Here is a 13,749-nt window from a genome sequence, read left to right as displayed (position 1 = left end):
ATACTTGCATAAATGTGTGCATATAAAAAATCATGATGAATCTTCTAAATAATTTTGAATTTTATACATTGAGAAAAGTGGGTGGTCTTTTAATACAGAAGATATATTGATTAAGAAGAAACGATATTTCAAATTATTTGTACGAGTTGAAAATAAGAGATCGTGTACTTTATAGGAAAATTTTAAATTTATGAATAAATTGTCTTGTATTAAGTTTAGTATAATATGTTAATCCAAATAGATGCGTATTACGTGTACTTATTAGTTCAAATAGACGTGCGTTGCACGTGCATACTTACTAGTAACTCAAGTTTAAACTCTTGTGGCTAAACCAAACCGCAATGATCACCTTGCTCGTGATTCCGATTCCGTCTCGTCACGGACGCACGCACGCACGGGCAAGCAGTAGCAAAACCACGGCAGACACAGCGTGGGAATCTTTTTGCTCTCTTGTCGCGGTTGCCAGGTGCCACGGGCATGGACTATGGAGAGATCAAGCAATGCAAGCAGCTCACGGGCATGGGACGGGGTGGGAAGGGAGACGCCTTTCGTCGCTGCTCCGTCCAACTTGGCGTGCCGTGCCGGAATTTTTTTGGCGTGCCGTGCCAGAATGTTCCGACTGTTTTGCTCTTCAACTTTGATTGATGAGACGAGCAGAGCGGTTCCGTCTACGTACGTACGGCGCGGCCGACCTCATCTCACCCGAGCCGAAAACCCGGGACAGATGAATCTCCTCTAAACGAAACCTCCGGTTTATTTCATGCCACCCTGTCCGCCGTTTCTTCTCTTTTTCCACCTTCAAGCTTCCTTCATCGTTCCCGTAAACATCTTCCCCTGAAATCAGTCAATTTTTTTTCTTTTCAATTTATCATTATAAACTAGCATACCCCCTTCGTCTGCAAATAAGTGTACATCTAGCTTTTATTCTAATTCAAACTTTTAAAATTTTAACTAACTTTATAGAAAATAGTAGTAACATACATAACAACAAACTGAAACTTCATGCGGGAGAGGGAACTTGCTTCGCACCAACTTTATGGGAAGGTTTACGGGTATGCTCTCTTCTTTTCCTAGATGTACAAGAAATTGGGCAGATTATACGAGATCCCAGTTTTTTTTTTCGTGTTTACGCAATCTGTTGGAGCGATTTTTTGCCCAACTTCCCATAAACCAGATATATTTTTTATGTATGCACGAACTGTTGAAAATGCTCTTGGGCGGCTGTTGTTAGAAGCTTGTGCGGTTATGAGGGTGTAGTTACGTCAGGGTTTTCTAATTTGTACATGTCGGCACACCACAACCTGTCAAGGCATTGTGATTTAAAGACTTGCCATTTGTCTTACTATTTCTGTTTCAGCTACCCGACTCTTGTAAACATGCTCCCTGATAGCCATTGGCTTCATTTGCGTGTCGTCTTACCCGTCTCGCCATTCTCTATTCCCTTCCCCCCTCCCTAGTCTTATTGATAAGACCACGCGAACAGCACACCCATACTCTAAATTGAAATGTTGATGTGTGTTTGTTGGGTTTTTTCTAGAGAAAGGAGACAATATTCTCATCCCGAATGGGTGTAACAACTATATGCAAACGTTTCTATGAAAAGACATTGGGATGAGCTTAGCGTGTATTTTATTTTAGAAATAGCGCTTTCCTAGCCTATATTGGTGGTTATTATCTCATTTGTCTTTGCACAAATCTCATCTCCAAATCACATCTACGATTAGTTGTGTTCCTAACTGCACGAGCAATAGCTAAACAATCAAGAAAAAATATATTAGACAATGCATATTGAGATCATGTTAGTAGCATTTTAGTTGTTTGAAAAAAAAATAAGTTCAACCAGAAGCCAATGCACGATGAATCGAGTTTTAGAAATTACTCCCTCCATCTCAAAATAAGCGACTCGACTTTGTACAAAGTTAGTACAAAGTTGAATCACTTATTTTGAAATGTAGGGGGTATTTTACAAATGAAAAAAACCATCAAATCAGTAACCAAAATGATAAGCCCATTTTAGCAAAATCATAATGAATTGTGTTAGTAAAATTTTAGTTATTGTCGGATTTTAACAACCAGCTGAGGTCGCATGATCGGCCAATGTAGCACTAGTGTAGTACTCCCTCCGGCCGACATTAAAATGGACAAAATAAAATGTATCTATAACTAAAATATATTTAGATACATCTTTTTTTATTCATCTTGATGACAAGTATTTCCGGACGGAGGGAATACTACACCGTGGCAAAGCCACGAGCCCTACCACTAGCAGTCATAACTCAACTCGCAGTGGAGACCGAAGCACTGTACTTACTATTCTGCTTCCTGACAGGAACATTCTCTCTCTGGATGGTTTTGTTCAGTTACTAGTATTATTGTTGGACATTGAATGAAGGAATGCCATTAAAGCCAGGATGAATGAAACATTCAATGCCCGAGCCGCTGCTCCGTGAGAGCAAGTATTCCTTCCGTTTTTTCTACTCCCTCCATTACAGTTTAAAGGGCGTATCTCCAAAACCATTTTTTTTCACAATTAAAGGGAAATAGGGCGCAGGTCATTAATTAGCCCGCTGAAATTACTTCTTCCGCTTGCCTTTCTGGTGCGCATGTATGGATTGAACTGAAACTTTATGTGGAGGTGTGAATCGGTTTTGTTTGCATGCATGGCTGTGCGAGGCCTTTTATTGGACGAGGAGGTTACTATGCGTTTATTTGACGATTAATTAGGCACATATCCTTAACTACCGCAGCTCCAGCGCATCATTTATTCCTGCCAATCGCTAGTGACCTTGGGCCCAGAGAGATGTGAGGTACGCCCTTTAAACTGTGATGGAGGGAGTACTCCGCATATAAGATTTATGACGAGTCAAACTTTACAAACTTTGACCAACTTTGTATCAAAAAATATCAACATCTACAATATGAAATGTACATAATATGAAACTACATTCAATAATGAATCTAAAGATATTCATTTAATATTATAAATGCTGATACTTTTTTCTATATGCTTTATGAGAGAGGGATGCGACCCATGTATCAACAAAGTAGTACATATTTCTATACAACAGTAGATGATATGGCAAGATCATGTAGCCAACAACTGGTTATATTATTAACCATGCTCTTAAGTGGACACGGGAGAGAGGCGTGACATTTGCAGGCAGCATGGTCATCGTCGGCTGCTCGGTGGACATAGGTGGCCATTTGATTGCCGTCCATTAAATCATAGTATCGGAAAGAGAACCTTGGCTCAGTGGTTGGGCACGCATACGGTTGTGTGGTCTAACTATCCGAGTTCAATTTTTAAAATTGACAGGTGATGCACGGGGTATCTCAATATTTATATCGAGGATCAAGTTTGATGTGTGGTGGAACCACTCATAAAAAATATGTTGATACTCATTTTAAAAATTCCGAGGGATCATGTTTATCTTGATACTTTATACTAAAATGGCCGTATGCATCTCTGGTTGGTGCAGAGGTGATTCTGATTCCGTATCGTGACGGTTCACGCACGCACGCACGGGCAAGCAGTAGCAACCACCACTGCCGCTCGCTGGCTCCTCCTCACCGTCTGCGCCCATCCAAGGCATCGCCACGGACTGGAGCACGCACCGCCGCACGTCGCCCGCCCGCCCGCTGCTCGCCGCGATCGCGTCCATCCACCAATCCACGTCGGGACGACCGCTAAAACAGATGGTTTTTATTTCATCGATTGATTGATTCCGTTTGTGCCTAGCGAGCCGTAGCAAAGCGCGCACGGGCACGAGGGGCCAGCCTAGTCTTGCTGGCTTGGGCCGCCTCCAGATTCGTTTTTTTTAACCTTTTGTTTTGTTTTGTGCCTCGTGCCGTCGTGCGCGTCCCTGTCCGCCGGTTCTTCTCTTCTTCCACCTTCAAGCTTTTTTTTTTTGAAACGGATCCACCTTCAAGCTTCGGTTATCTCTCTCTGTCGTTGCGGTTAAGCCAACCAAGTTCCTGAGCTCGGGGTAAAAAAAAAGACTGCACATGGAAAAACAAATGTTCCGATAAGCTGAAACGGAAATCCTCAGAAAAGAATAAGAGGCTGAAACGGAACATGAAAGTGGTTCCTTGCCTTCTTACATTGACTTGGGGGCATCTATGGCGGCTCCTAAGGTCGCAAAACTTGGGGTTGGGTGGTGGTTCTTTGGGTATCTTAGCAAAAAACGAGCGATGCTCAGAATCAGTCCTTTGTATTTATTATATATGTAAACGGAGAGTTGATAATGTTTTCATTTTACCACTCTACCTTTTTTAGGGAAAGTCATAGCTTTATTGCTCGATAATGTTCATACGGATGCAAAAGGTGTCGTGCGGAGCATCAAGCCACAAATGGCGATCCTGATCAAGCGAAGGTGAGTACTTATCCAAACTATGAGCATTCGGGTTGTTCTCACGTGATCAGCTAGCTTTTTCTTTTTTCCGTGGATGGGCTTGTGAAGGCCCGTCCTGCAAGTTAGCGATGGCGCGTTTCTACAATGTTTAACATTAGGTTGTCCTTCTAATATAGTTAAAAAAGCATTTGGCTTTTGGCAAGACGGAATTGTTGCCTCTCAAGTGCCATCGATCCAGAAAGTGACCAGCATCTGCGAACATTCCTATGCAGGTCGATGTGGCTATAATCTTTTTTAAAGGTATATCGCTCGGTGCAGTGATAAATAACGCTTTCTCAGTACGCATATCGGTGGATGTATGATAAAAGGTGCTGTTATCTCATTTTGTGTCCTCACACGAATCTCGTCTTCAAATCACACTTAGGAATAATATCTTGTATATATTTGCATGAGAAATAGCAAAACAATTAAGGAAAAGTCAAATAAAAATGTACTAAATATTCTTAGTTGTTGAAAAGAAGAAGTTCAACTCAAAGCCAATGATTCATTGTGAATAAATACTTTCAAAAAAAATTATTTTACAAAAGAGAAAGTCAGTAAATCGGTAACCGAAGTGCCAGTTTCCAAAAACCAAAAGCAACCGAAATAATACCACATTCTACGAGGGTGCCCCTGCAAAATCCCATCCAGCGAACAGAGCCAAAAAAAACCCTCCTCTGGAGTCTCCTCCCACCTCGCCGACTATTTATCCCCTCCCACTCTGCCAACAACGGCCTCCGCCTCCTCCTCCTCCTCCTCCGCCGGCCGGCACCGACCATTCCCCCGACGCACCACCGCCTCCCTCCCCGCCGGCCACCGTCGGCCCCTCCCACCCCCACCCCAACTCGCACGCGCCGTCAAACACCACCAGTAACGCCTCCCCCCGCAAGAGGTCCACGCATCGGCATCCACCCATCCATCCGCCTTTGACTGCCCAGTCCAGATTCCGCATCCAGATCTAGCCGCGCGAGCGATCCGGGGAGGGGGGCGATGAACGGGGGCATCGCTCCGCCGCTGGCCGCGGCCGGGCCGACGGAGGCGGCGGCCACGCCGAGCCATCGGCGGCTGCCGGACTTCCTCCAGAGCGTGAACCTCAAGTACGTGAAGCTGGGGTACCACTACCTCATCACCCACCTCATCACGCTGCTGCTGCTGCCGCTCATGGCCGTCATCGTCCTCGAGGCCGGCCGCACCGACCCCGACGACCTCCGCCAGCTCTGGCTGCACCTCCAGTACAACCTCGTCTCGGTCCTCGTCCTCTCCGCCGTCCTCGTCTTCGGCGCCACCGTGTACGCGCTCACCCGCCCCCGCCCGGTCTACCTCGTCGACTTCGCCTGCTACAAGGCGCCCGACCACCTCAAGGTCGGCTTCCAGGAGTTCCTCCGCCACTCGGCGCTCTGCGGCTTCTCCCACGACGCCCTCGAGTTCCAGCGCAAGATCCTCGAGCGCTCCGGCCTCAGCGAGGAGACCTACTGCCCCGAGGGTATGCACGCTATCCCGCCCGAGCCCACCATGGCCAACGCCCGCGCCGAGGCCGAGTCCGTCATGTTCGGCGCGCTCGACAGCCTCTTCGCCGCCACCGGCGTCAAGCCCAAGGACGTCGGCATCCTCGTCGTCAACTGCAGTCTCTTCAACCCGACCCCCTCGCTCTCCGCCATGATCGTCAACCGGTACAATCTCAGGGGCAACGTCCGGAGCTTCAACCTCGGCGGCATGGGCTGCAGCGCCGGCGTCATCGCCATCGACCTCGCGCGCGACATGCTGCAGGTGCACCGCGGCACCTACGCCGTGGTGGTGAGCACGGAGAACATCACCCAGAACTGGTACTTCGGCAACCGCAAGTCCATGCTCATCCCCAACTGCCTCTTCCGCGTCGGCTGCTCCGCGGTGCTCCTGTCCAACCGCGGCGCCGACCGCCGCCGCGCAAAGTACAGCCTCAAGCACGTGGTGCGCACGCACAAGGGCGCCGACGACAAGGCCTTCAACTGCGTGTACCAGGAGCAGGACAGCGAGGGCAAGACGGGCGTCTCCCTGTCCAAGGACCTGATGGCGATCGCCGGAGGCGCGCTCAAGACCAACATCACCACGCTGGGGCCGCTGGTGCTCCCCTTCAGCGAGCAGCTGCTCTTCTTCGCCACGCTGGTGTCCAAGAAGCTCTTCAACGCCAAGGTGAAGCCCTACATCCCGGACTTCAAGCTGGCGTTCGAGCACTTCTGCATCCACGCCGGCGGGCGCGCGGTGATCGACGAGCTGGAGAAGAACCTGCAGCTGCAGCCGGTGCACGTGGAGGCGTCCCGGATGACGCTGCACCGGTTCGGCAACACCTCCAGCAGCTCCATCTGGTACGAGCTGGCCTACATGGAGGCCAAGGGCCGGGTCCGGCGCGGCGACCGCATCTGGCAGATCGCCTTCGGCAGCGGGTTCAAGTGCAACAGCGCGGTCTGGCACGCCCTGCGCAACGTCAAGCCGTCGCCCAGCACCCCCTGGGACGACTGCATCGACCGCTACCCGGTGGAGCTCGTCGACGGCTTCCCCACCCACACCCACATCCACAAGTAGCAGCAGCAGCAGCAACCCATCGCCATTGGAGCTCTCCCTTCCTGATACAGAAACCTCATTGCCATTGGATCAATTCAAATCCATTCATGGTCAATTACCAGAGACATAATTAATGGGTAGTAGTACCGCAAGAAGAATCTCCAGGCGTGGTGCAAGTCTGCTCTGCTCTGCTCTCCGATCTGTATGAATGCAACTCTGTGCTCATCTTGAAGAAGATTTTGATTGCTGGTCTGTGACTCTGTGTACTTGAGGTATCTGGACCATCCTGTCCTGACCCCGTGGTAAGTTTTACTGGTACTTCAGTAGTAGTAGCAGAGTGGCGATGAGGAGGTCAATGAGATATACTACCTGTTGTGTTTGTTGTTGTATGTACATTTGTCTCTTTTAGCCATTGCTGCCGATTTGCCATTCACTATTTGACAGTGAGCGGTACATAGGAGGGGACAATCTTTATTTTTGGTTACATGCTGATTACAGACAGTGTACTGGTTCTGTCGACCGAACTATGGAGCATGTCTTTGTCATGTTCAATTGATTTTTCTTCTTCATTCTGCTGTATTACTGACCTTGATATTCAACCTGAAGTGGGTGGGTTTATTCCTTCAATATTTTTCATCTTATCTCTGTCATATGGGGCTTACTAGCTAGCAATACTTTTACTTTAATCTTTTGAGCAAGAAGGTGATGCTACCGATTGTGATCTTGAACAAGAACAGACCATTCCAGACCGGCACCGTTTGATCTGACGATGATCATGCATGCCAGTCAACGTCCCAACAGCGCAGCAGGCTGGGCATGGAAGACATGACTCCTCGCACCATCCATTGGCAATTCTGAACAGCCGTACGCCCTTGGATTAGCCATCGTGCAGGTATCGTTCAACCAAAAATCGTCCGTGAAGTAGTTTCGGGCATGGAATGCTTGGTGGATTCAATGGCGTTCATTCAATGTCGAACAATAATAACTGAGAATGTTCTTGTCAGGAGCTAGATACTAGTACTGCTGCTCCTACTCTGCTCCACTGCAAGTCGATTTATGAAGGTTGGTAGGTTGAACAGACTGTACCACGTGTAGGGCCGCCGCCCGCATCCTCCTTTCAAGTTACTAAAATTCAGTCCTGGCATTCCAGATGTTTTTCTTTCCTTCTGTCTTTTGCAATGCGTTTCAGCGGCTGAATACTACTCCCTCGGCTTATGATTCTTATAAGATGTTTTAACTTTTTTTCTTCTGAATCGGATACATATAGACGTGTTTCAGTGTGATACTCTGCCCGTTTCTTTTCACTCTGCGTGCACGATTTGTCAAAAATCAATCTTTGTAAAGTTTGAGTAAATTAATATTAGAAAATATCAACATTTGCAATGCTTAATAAATACATTATAAAATATACTATTTGATGATGGTTCTAATGAAAACTTGGTCGAGCTTTGAAGTATTTTTTTTTTGAGGGGAAACCAGAGAGCTTTATTCATATGAAGCTTTTTGCGCAATGTATGAGTGCATGCTCCAGATTCTCGTCCATAGCCAAACAAACATTGCATCGACGGATCTCTGCAATATGTCGATAGTTAAGAGTGGCCTCATCTGGGAGAATTCCACGAAGAACCCTCCACCAGAACACCCTAACCTTTGGGATGACATTCAATTTCCATAGAGATCTCCACAACTGTGTATCTTCCTCTGAGGTTCCGGTAGCCGTCCCTTCCTCTAGAGCAACTCGCTCTTTCTGAGTCACGAGAGCACGGTACACCGACTTCACAGTGTAGTTCCCTGATCTTTCGAATGCCCATGCAAGAAAATCATCTCCTCCTCCTTGCCGAATAGGAATATTCAATATTGCTTCAGCATCAGGAGCAATGAAAGTATGTCGAACAAGTTCTTGTCTCCACGACCAATTAGATGGATCAATAAGCTCGGACACACGCTCGACGGTCGTATGTTGTGGCCGGAAAATAGGAGACATAGATATTGTACTTGGAATCCACTTGTCGTTCCAAACCGAGATGGAGGAGCCATCGCCCACGCGGGAAATCAGTCCAGACCGTAGGGCCTCCCTCCCAGCGATGATCGCCCTCCAAGTGGCCGACGCCGACTTGGGTACAGAAGCCCGTATGAAGTCAGTGTCGGGAAAATAGAGGCCTTTCAAAACTCTTGCACAAAGGGAATTGGGATTGGTGATGAACCGCCACCCGTGTTTGCCCAACATGGCAAGATTGAAAATGTGAGGGTCTCGGAAACCCATACCACCCTTGCACTTGGGTGTAGCTAGCTCCTTCTAGGACACCCAGTGCAGTGATTTCTTGTCAAGAGAGCTACTCCAAAAATAGTTAGCCATTGGTGAAGTAAGACTCTTACAAACTTTTTTGGTCAAAAGAAAAGTGCTCATTGGATATGTAGGAATATATTGGACGACCGATTTGAGTAGAGTCTCTCGGCCTCCACATGCCAATAATTTCTCCGACCAACCTTGCATTTTCCCCCGAGCTCTTTCACTGATATGATCAAATGTGCCACTTGTGATCCGACCCACAGCGGTAGGTAGCCCCAGGTATTTCTCGCTGAATGCTTGCACATGGATATTTAATGTTGCTTGCATAACCTGCCTCAACGAACCAGGAGTGTTAGAACTGAAGTAAACCGAACTTTTATCATGATTAACACTTTGGCCCGAGGCCTCTCCATAGATTCTGAGAATTTCATTAAGTCTGAGAGCACTTGGATTACATGCGTTGATGAAGATCAGACTATCATCTGCAAATAACAAATGTGTGATCCATGGTGATCTATAGCTCACTCTCAGACCCATGTCTATAGTTATTCCATTGTAATATTTCAACAATGAGGAAAAACCTTGTACACAAAGCAGAAAAAGATAAGGTGAAACTGGGTCTCCTTGGCGGAATCCTCTGGTTGGTGTGAAGTATGGTAGCAGCTCTCCGTTGACACGCACCGAAAACCGAACCGAAGAGACACACTTCATTATCAATCTAACAAAGCTCATACAAAAGCATGAGTAATTCTTGCCCTTCTTTCTTCTCCTCATCGTATGTATGCTTTCATAAGCAACTAGAACATTGTCAGTTATGAGGCGTCCAGGAACAAAAGCAATTTGCTCTTCACTGATTACCTCGTCCATAATGCATCTCAAGCGATTAGTGATTGCCTTAGCTACAATCTTGTATAGAACTGGGCACAAAGCAATAGGACGATATTGAGTTATTGATTGGGGGTGTCTGACCTTGGGAATTAGAGTAATAGAAGTGTCATTCAGACCCGATGGTAGCTCGCCCCCATTTAGAAAATCAAGCACTGCCTGGGTTACATCATTACCAAGTAAGTCCCAATGGCGCTGATAAAAACCTGCAGTAAAGCCATCAACACCCGGTGCCTTGGACGGAGCCATTTGAAATAACACCACCTTGACTTCCTCCGGGGTGTAGGGTTTGGAAAGATCGGTGTTCATCGCCTGTGACACCTTGATCGGCACATGCGATAACAAAAACTGTGGGTCGGCAAAGCCTTGTGATTCGTACAACTGTTGGTAAAAAGTCTGCACCTCCACTTTATCCTCATCTCCACTAGCACACACGGTGCCATCAGCTCGTCGCAACTCTGTGATTTTATTCATTCGTTGGCGCTGCGCTGCTTGTGCTTGAAAGTAAGATGTGTTGCGATCACCCTCACGAAGCCACGGAACTCTCGACCGCTGTCGAGTCCACACTTCCTCTTGATGCAGGGCCTCCTTCAATTTTTTAACAATGTTTTTCTCCTCATCCGATGGCCCTATTCCTATGGCCTGACACCGAACACGGTTCAGACGCTTTTGGAGTTGTCTGACGGTACGTGTCAAACACCCAAACTCCTTCAAACTCCATGGCTCTAAGGTTGACTGCAATGTACCAAGTGCCGAAGCAATGCCTTGGAGACCAGGAGTCCGCGGTATACCTCGCCAAGTCTCAGCTACGGGGCGATCATAATCTGTATGGGTCTGCCATACGTTTTCATACCTGAATTGTTTCTTTGCCCTAGGCTGATTTGTCAAAACCTCCTTGATTTCTGCTATCACAAAGCAATGATCAGACTCAACTGAAGGTAAATGTCTAACCCGTATGTGACGAAAAAGCTGACGGAATTCCTCATTAGCAAAGGCTCTGTCTAGCCGTGCCTTGACATTAGCATCTCCCGATTGATGGTTATCCCATGTGTAAGCCGTGCCAGACCAGCCCAAGTCTTGGAAGGAGATCTCATCCACAACCTCCCGAAACGCTCTCATGTGAGTTTTAGACCGAGCTGCTCTGCTGAAGTGCTCACAAGCAAACAAGGTTTCGTTAAAATCTCCCACGCACAACCATGCGCTATGGGGAATATTGTACAAAGTACGCAAGAACCGCCAACTGTGATGTCTCTCTTCCGCCCGCGCTGCTCCGTAAAAGCCAGTAAAACGCCAAACATAAGCGTTCTGATTAGTATTCTGAACTAGTGCATCAATATGGTTCTTACTAAAATTCTTCAAATCAACGGTCACATCTTTGGACCAAAACAGACCTATGCCTCCAGTGAGGCCGACACTGTTAACAGCAAAACTGCCTGTAAAACCAAGCGTATACTTCAAATCCTCAACTCTTTTTGCCTTGATTTTCGTTTCATTACAAAGAGAAGGGAGGGTCCTTCAAGCTTCACAATACTGCGAAGCTCCCGAACTGCCTCGGGGTTCCCAAGCCCCCGGCAGTTCCAACTTAAAACACTCATTGTGACGGGCAGGACCGCGCCGCGGTCTCTGCCGAGTTTTCTGGTGTAGGCTTCTTCTTCTTTGGATCACGAGCAAATTCATCCCCTTCTATTTCATTACTGGCTGAGGTTGGGTCCTTGATGCTTGCACTCGTACCCCCAATAGGATCTTTCACACATCCATCGGTGAGCAGCAAAGTTTTAGCTACTGGTTTGTAGACTTGATGTGGGGCTTCTTTGCGCTTTGACTGCTGCTTGCTCTTCTTAGGAGAAGTCACTTCCTCTCCAGGTTCCTTATTAGTACTCGAATTTCTAGTGGCTGGCTTGTTCTGAGTCTTTGGTTCCCTGGTGGAACTGTCGCTGGCCGGCTACTTCTTTGCATCATCCGAAGCACGAAGCTTGGAACCAAACTGTAGCTCACCCTTGGCATCGCGAGAGCCCGGGGTAACACAATAGAGCTCTGAATGTCCTAGTCTACCATAGGAGAAGCAAAAATAGGGCAGCTGTTCATATTGAATTTCATACGCATCCATCTTCTTCCTCCTGGCAGAACCAATCAAAATCCACCTCCTCAAAGGCTTGTCTACCTCAATTGATATCCTTGCTCGCAGATAACCGCCATTGTGATCAAACCTGACAAGTTGAGCGTTTTTATCCATCTGCTGAGCGATCGGCATCCACCACGTCTCATCCCTTAGGTTATAGGGAAGATCCATAACCCTAGCCCAAATCTGCAGACGATCAAACTGGACCTCATCGGGCCGCATGCACTCGTCAAACTCCGCCAACACCACGGCGTTTTTGCTGATGTGCCATGGCGAGCCACCCCACACCCGATCTCTGTCTCTCTGAGTCTCGAACTCTGCAACAAACACGTTTACTCCCGCCGATCTGAACTTCAGACCGTGTGGATTGCCCCATGCCAGCCGGAGCGCATTAGTGATGGTCTGGATGTGAATATGGTTCCGGTGGAGCATTTTACCGGCCAATAGCCACTCCTCCGGCCTTCCCTCGACACGATCGTCAAGGATCAGAGGAGTAGGCTCTTCCTCGGATATATCAAGCTTCCCAAGGGCCTCCTCAAGTTTCCTCCTGGCAGCACTACCCGCCTGGGGATCGCTCCCCTCCCCCGAGCCCGCGGCGCTGGGAGCAGCCATGAGCCCGGAGAACTTGCCGCTTTTCTACCTCGCTTGCACCGGCGACGAATCGTTGGGCAAAGAAGGTTCCACGTCAAACCCTAGTCGCCACCAGCGCCGCCAGAAGTTTTAGGGTTTGGGGAAAAAAGCAGTCGTAAGCATGCGGGTGTCTACGCGGTCCCCTCTACGCGAATAATACACTAATTAACTGAGCTTTGAAGTATTTGACTCCAGACAAACCTAACACGAGGTGTAGAAAGATATGGAGGGGGTACTAGTAGTTGAATAAAGGATGGTATTTTTCCTTTTGCTTAAGAAAAAAAAATCAACGATGGGATGATGAGAACTCCTCTTCTTTGCCCCTGCACTGGGACCCAATCATGCCTTGTTCAAATGGATCCGGCTTGCCTGCTCCCATCCGTGCTCCCACTTTATCCTACGACTGTCTTTTTTTTTCTTATTAATCTAATCATCTCCTTCCCTGATTTTAAGAAAGTGGGGCCGGGCCTTATTTTGTTCCAATCAAATCAAGCCACGTACGCGGGAGCACGGATGGACACACGCACGGGGAGCAGGCAAGTCTCGTCCTGTTCAAATACTACATGTTGTATGTTATAATCTAATTTGTTCCCCGGAATACTGCAAGTCATTCCTGTAAGAAAAAAGAAAAAAGAAACTGTAAGCCCTATTTCAAATACCACGTGTTGTGTTGTACGTTATGATCGAATATTTTCCCCATCTGGATATGTCGCCGTCGACTGAAGTCGGCTGGAAGTGAGAAAGCACTAGGCAAAAACCATGGGCGTTAGTCAAGACACGCACATATACACGGATAACCAATTGAGTGTGACTCTCATTCTCTCTGGATACTTTGAATCACGCCTTGATAACTTTATTTTATCAAAAATGGACCGTTGAAACCCCCAACGTTAGTT

At 47.4% G+C, this 13,749-nt stretch overlaps 1 protein-coding gene across 1 annotated transcript; it reads left to right on the top strand.

Moving 5' to 3' along the window:
• Window positions 1-5,128: 5,128 nt before the first annotated feature.
• Window positions 5,129-7,498, top strand: LOC123068800 (3-ketoacyl-CoA synthase 4). Its single transcript, XM_044491464.1, has one exon. The coding sequence runs from the start codon at window positions 5,382-5,384 to the stop codon at window positions 6,948-6,950; it is 1,569 nt and encodes a 522-aa protein (XP_044347399.1). The 5' UTR covers window positions 5,129-5,381; the 3' UTR covers window positions 6,951-7,498.
• Window positions 7,499-13,749: the final 6,251 nt, after the last annotated feature.

The sequence above is a fragment of the Triticum aestivum genome, chromosome 1A (assembly GCF_018294505.1).
Source record: "Triticum aestivum cultivar Chinese Spring chromosome 1A, IWGSC CS RefSeq v2.1, whole genome shotgun sequence".
In the NCBI taxonomy this organism is placed as follows: Eukaryota; Viridiplantae; Streptophyta; class Magnoliopsida; order Poales; family Poaceae; genus Triticum; species Triticum aestivum.
Note: the sequence above shows the minus strand (reverse complement) of the source record. Positions and strands in the feature narration are given on the sequence as shown.

Coding starts and splice junctions, on each gene's coding strand:
- LOC123068800 (XM_044491464.1), top strand. CDS start 5,382: ATGAACGGGGGCATCGCTCCGCCGCTGGCCGCGGCCGGGCCGACGGAG.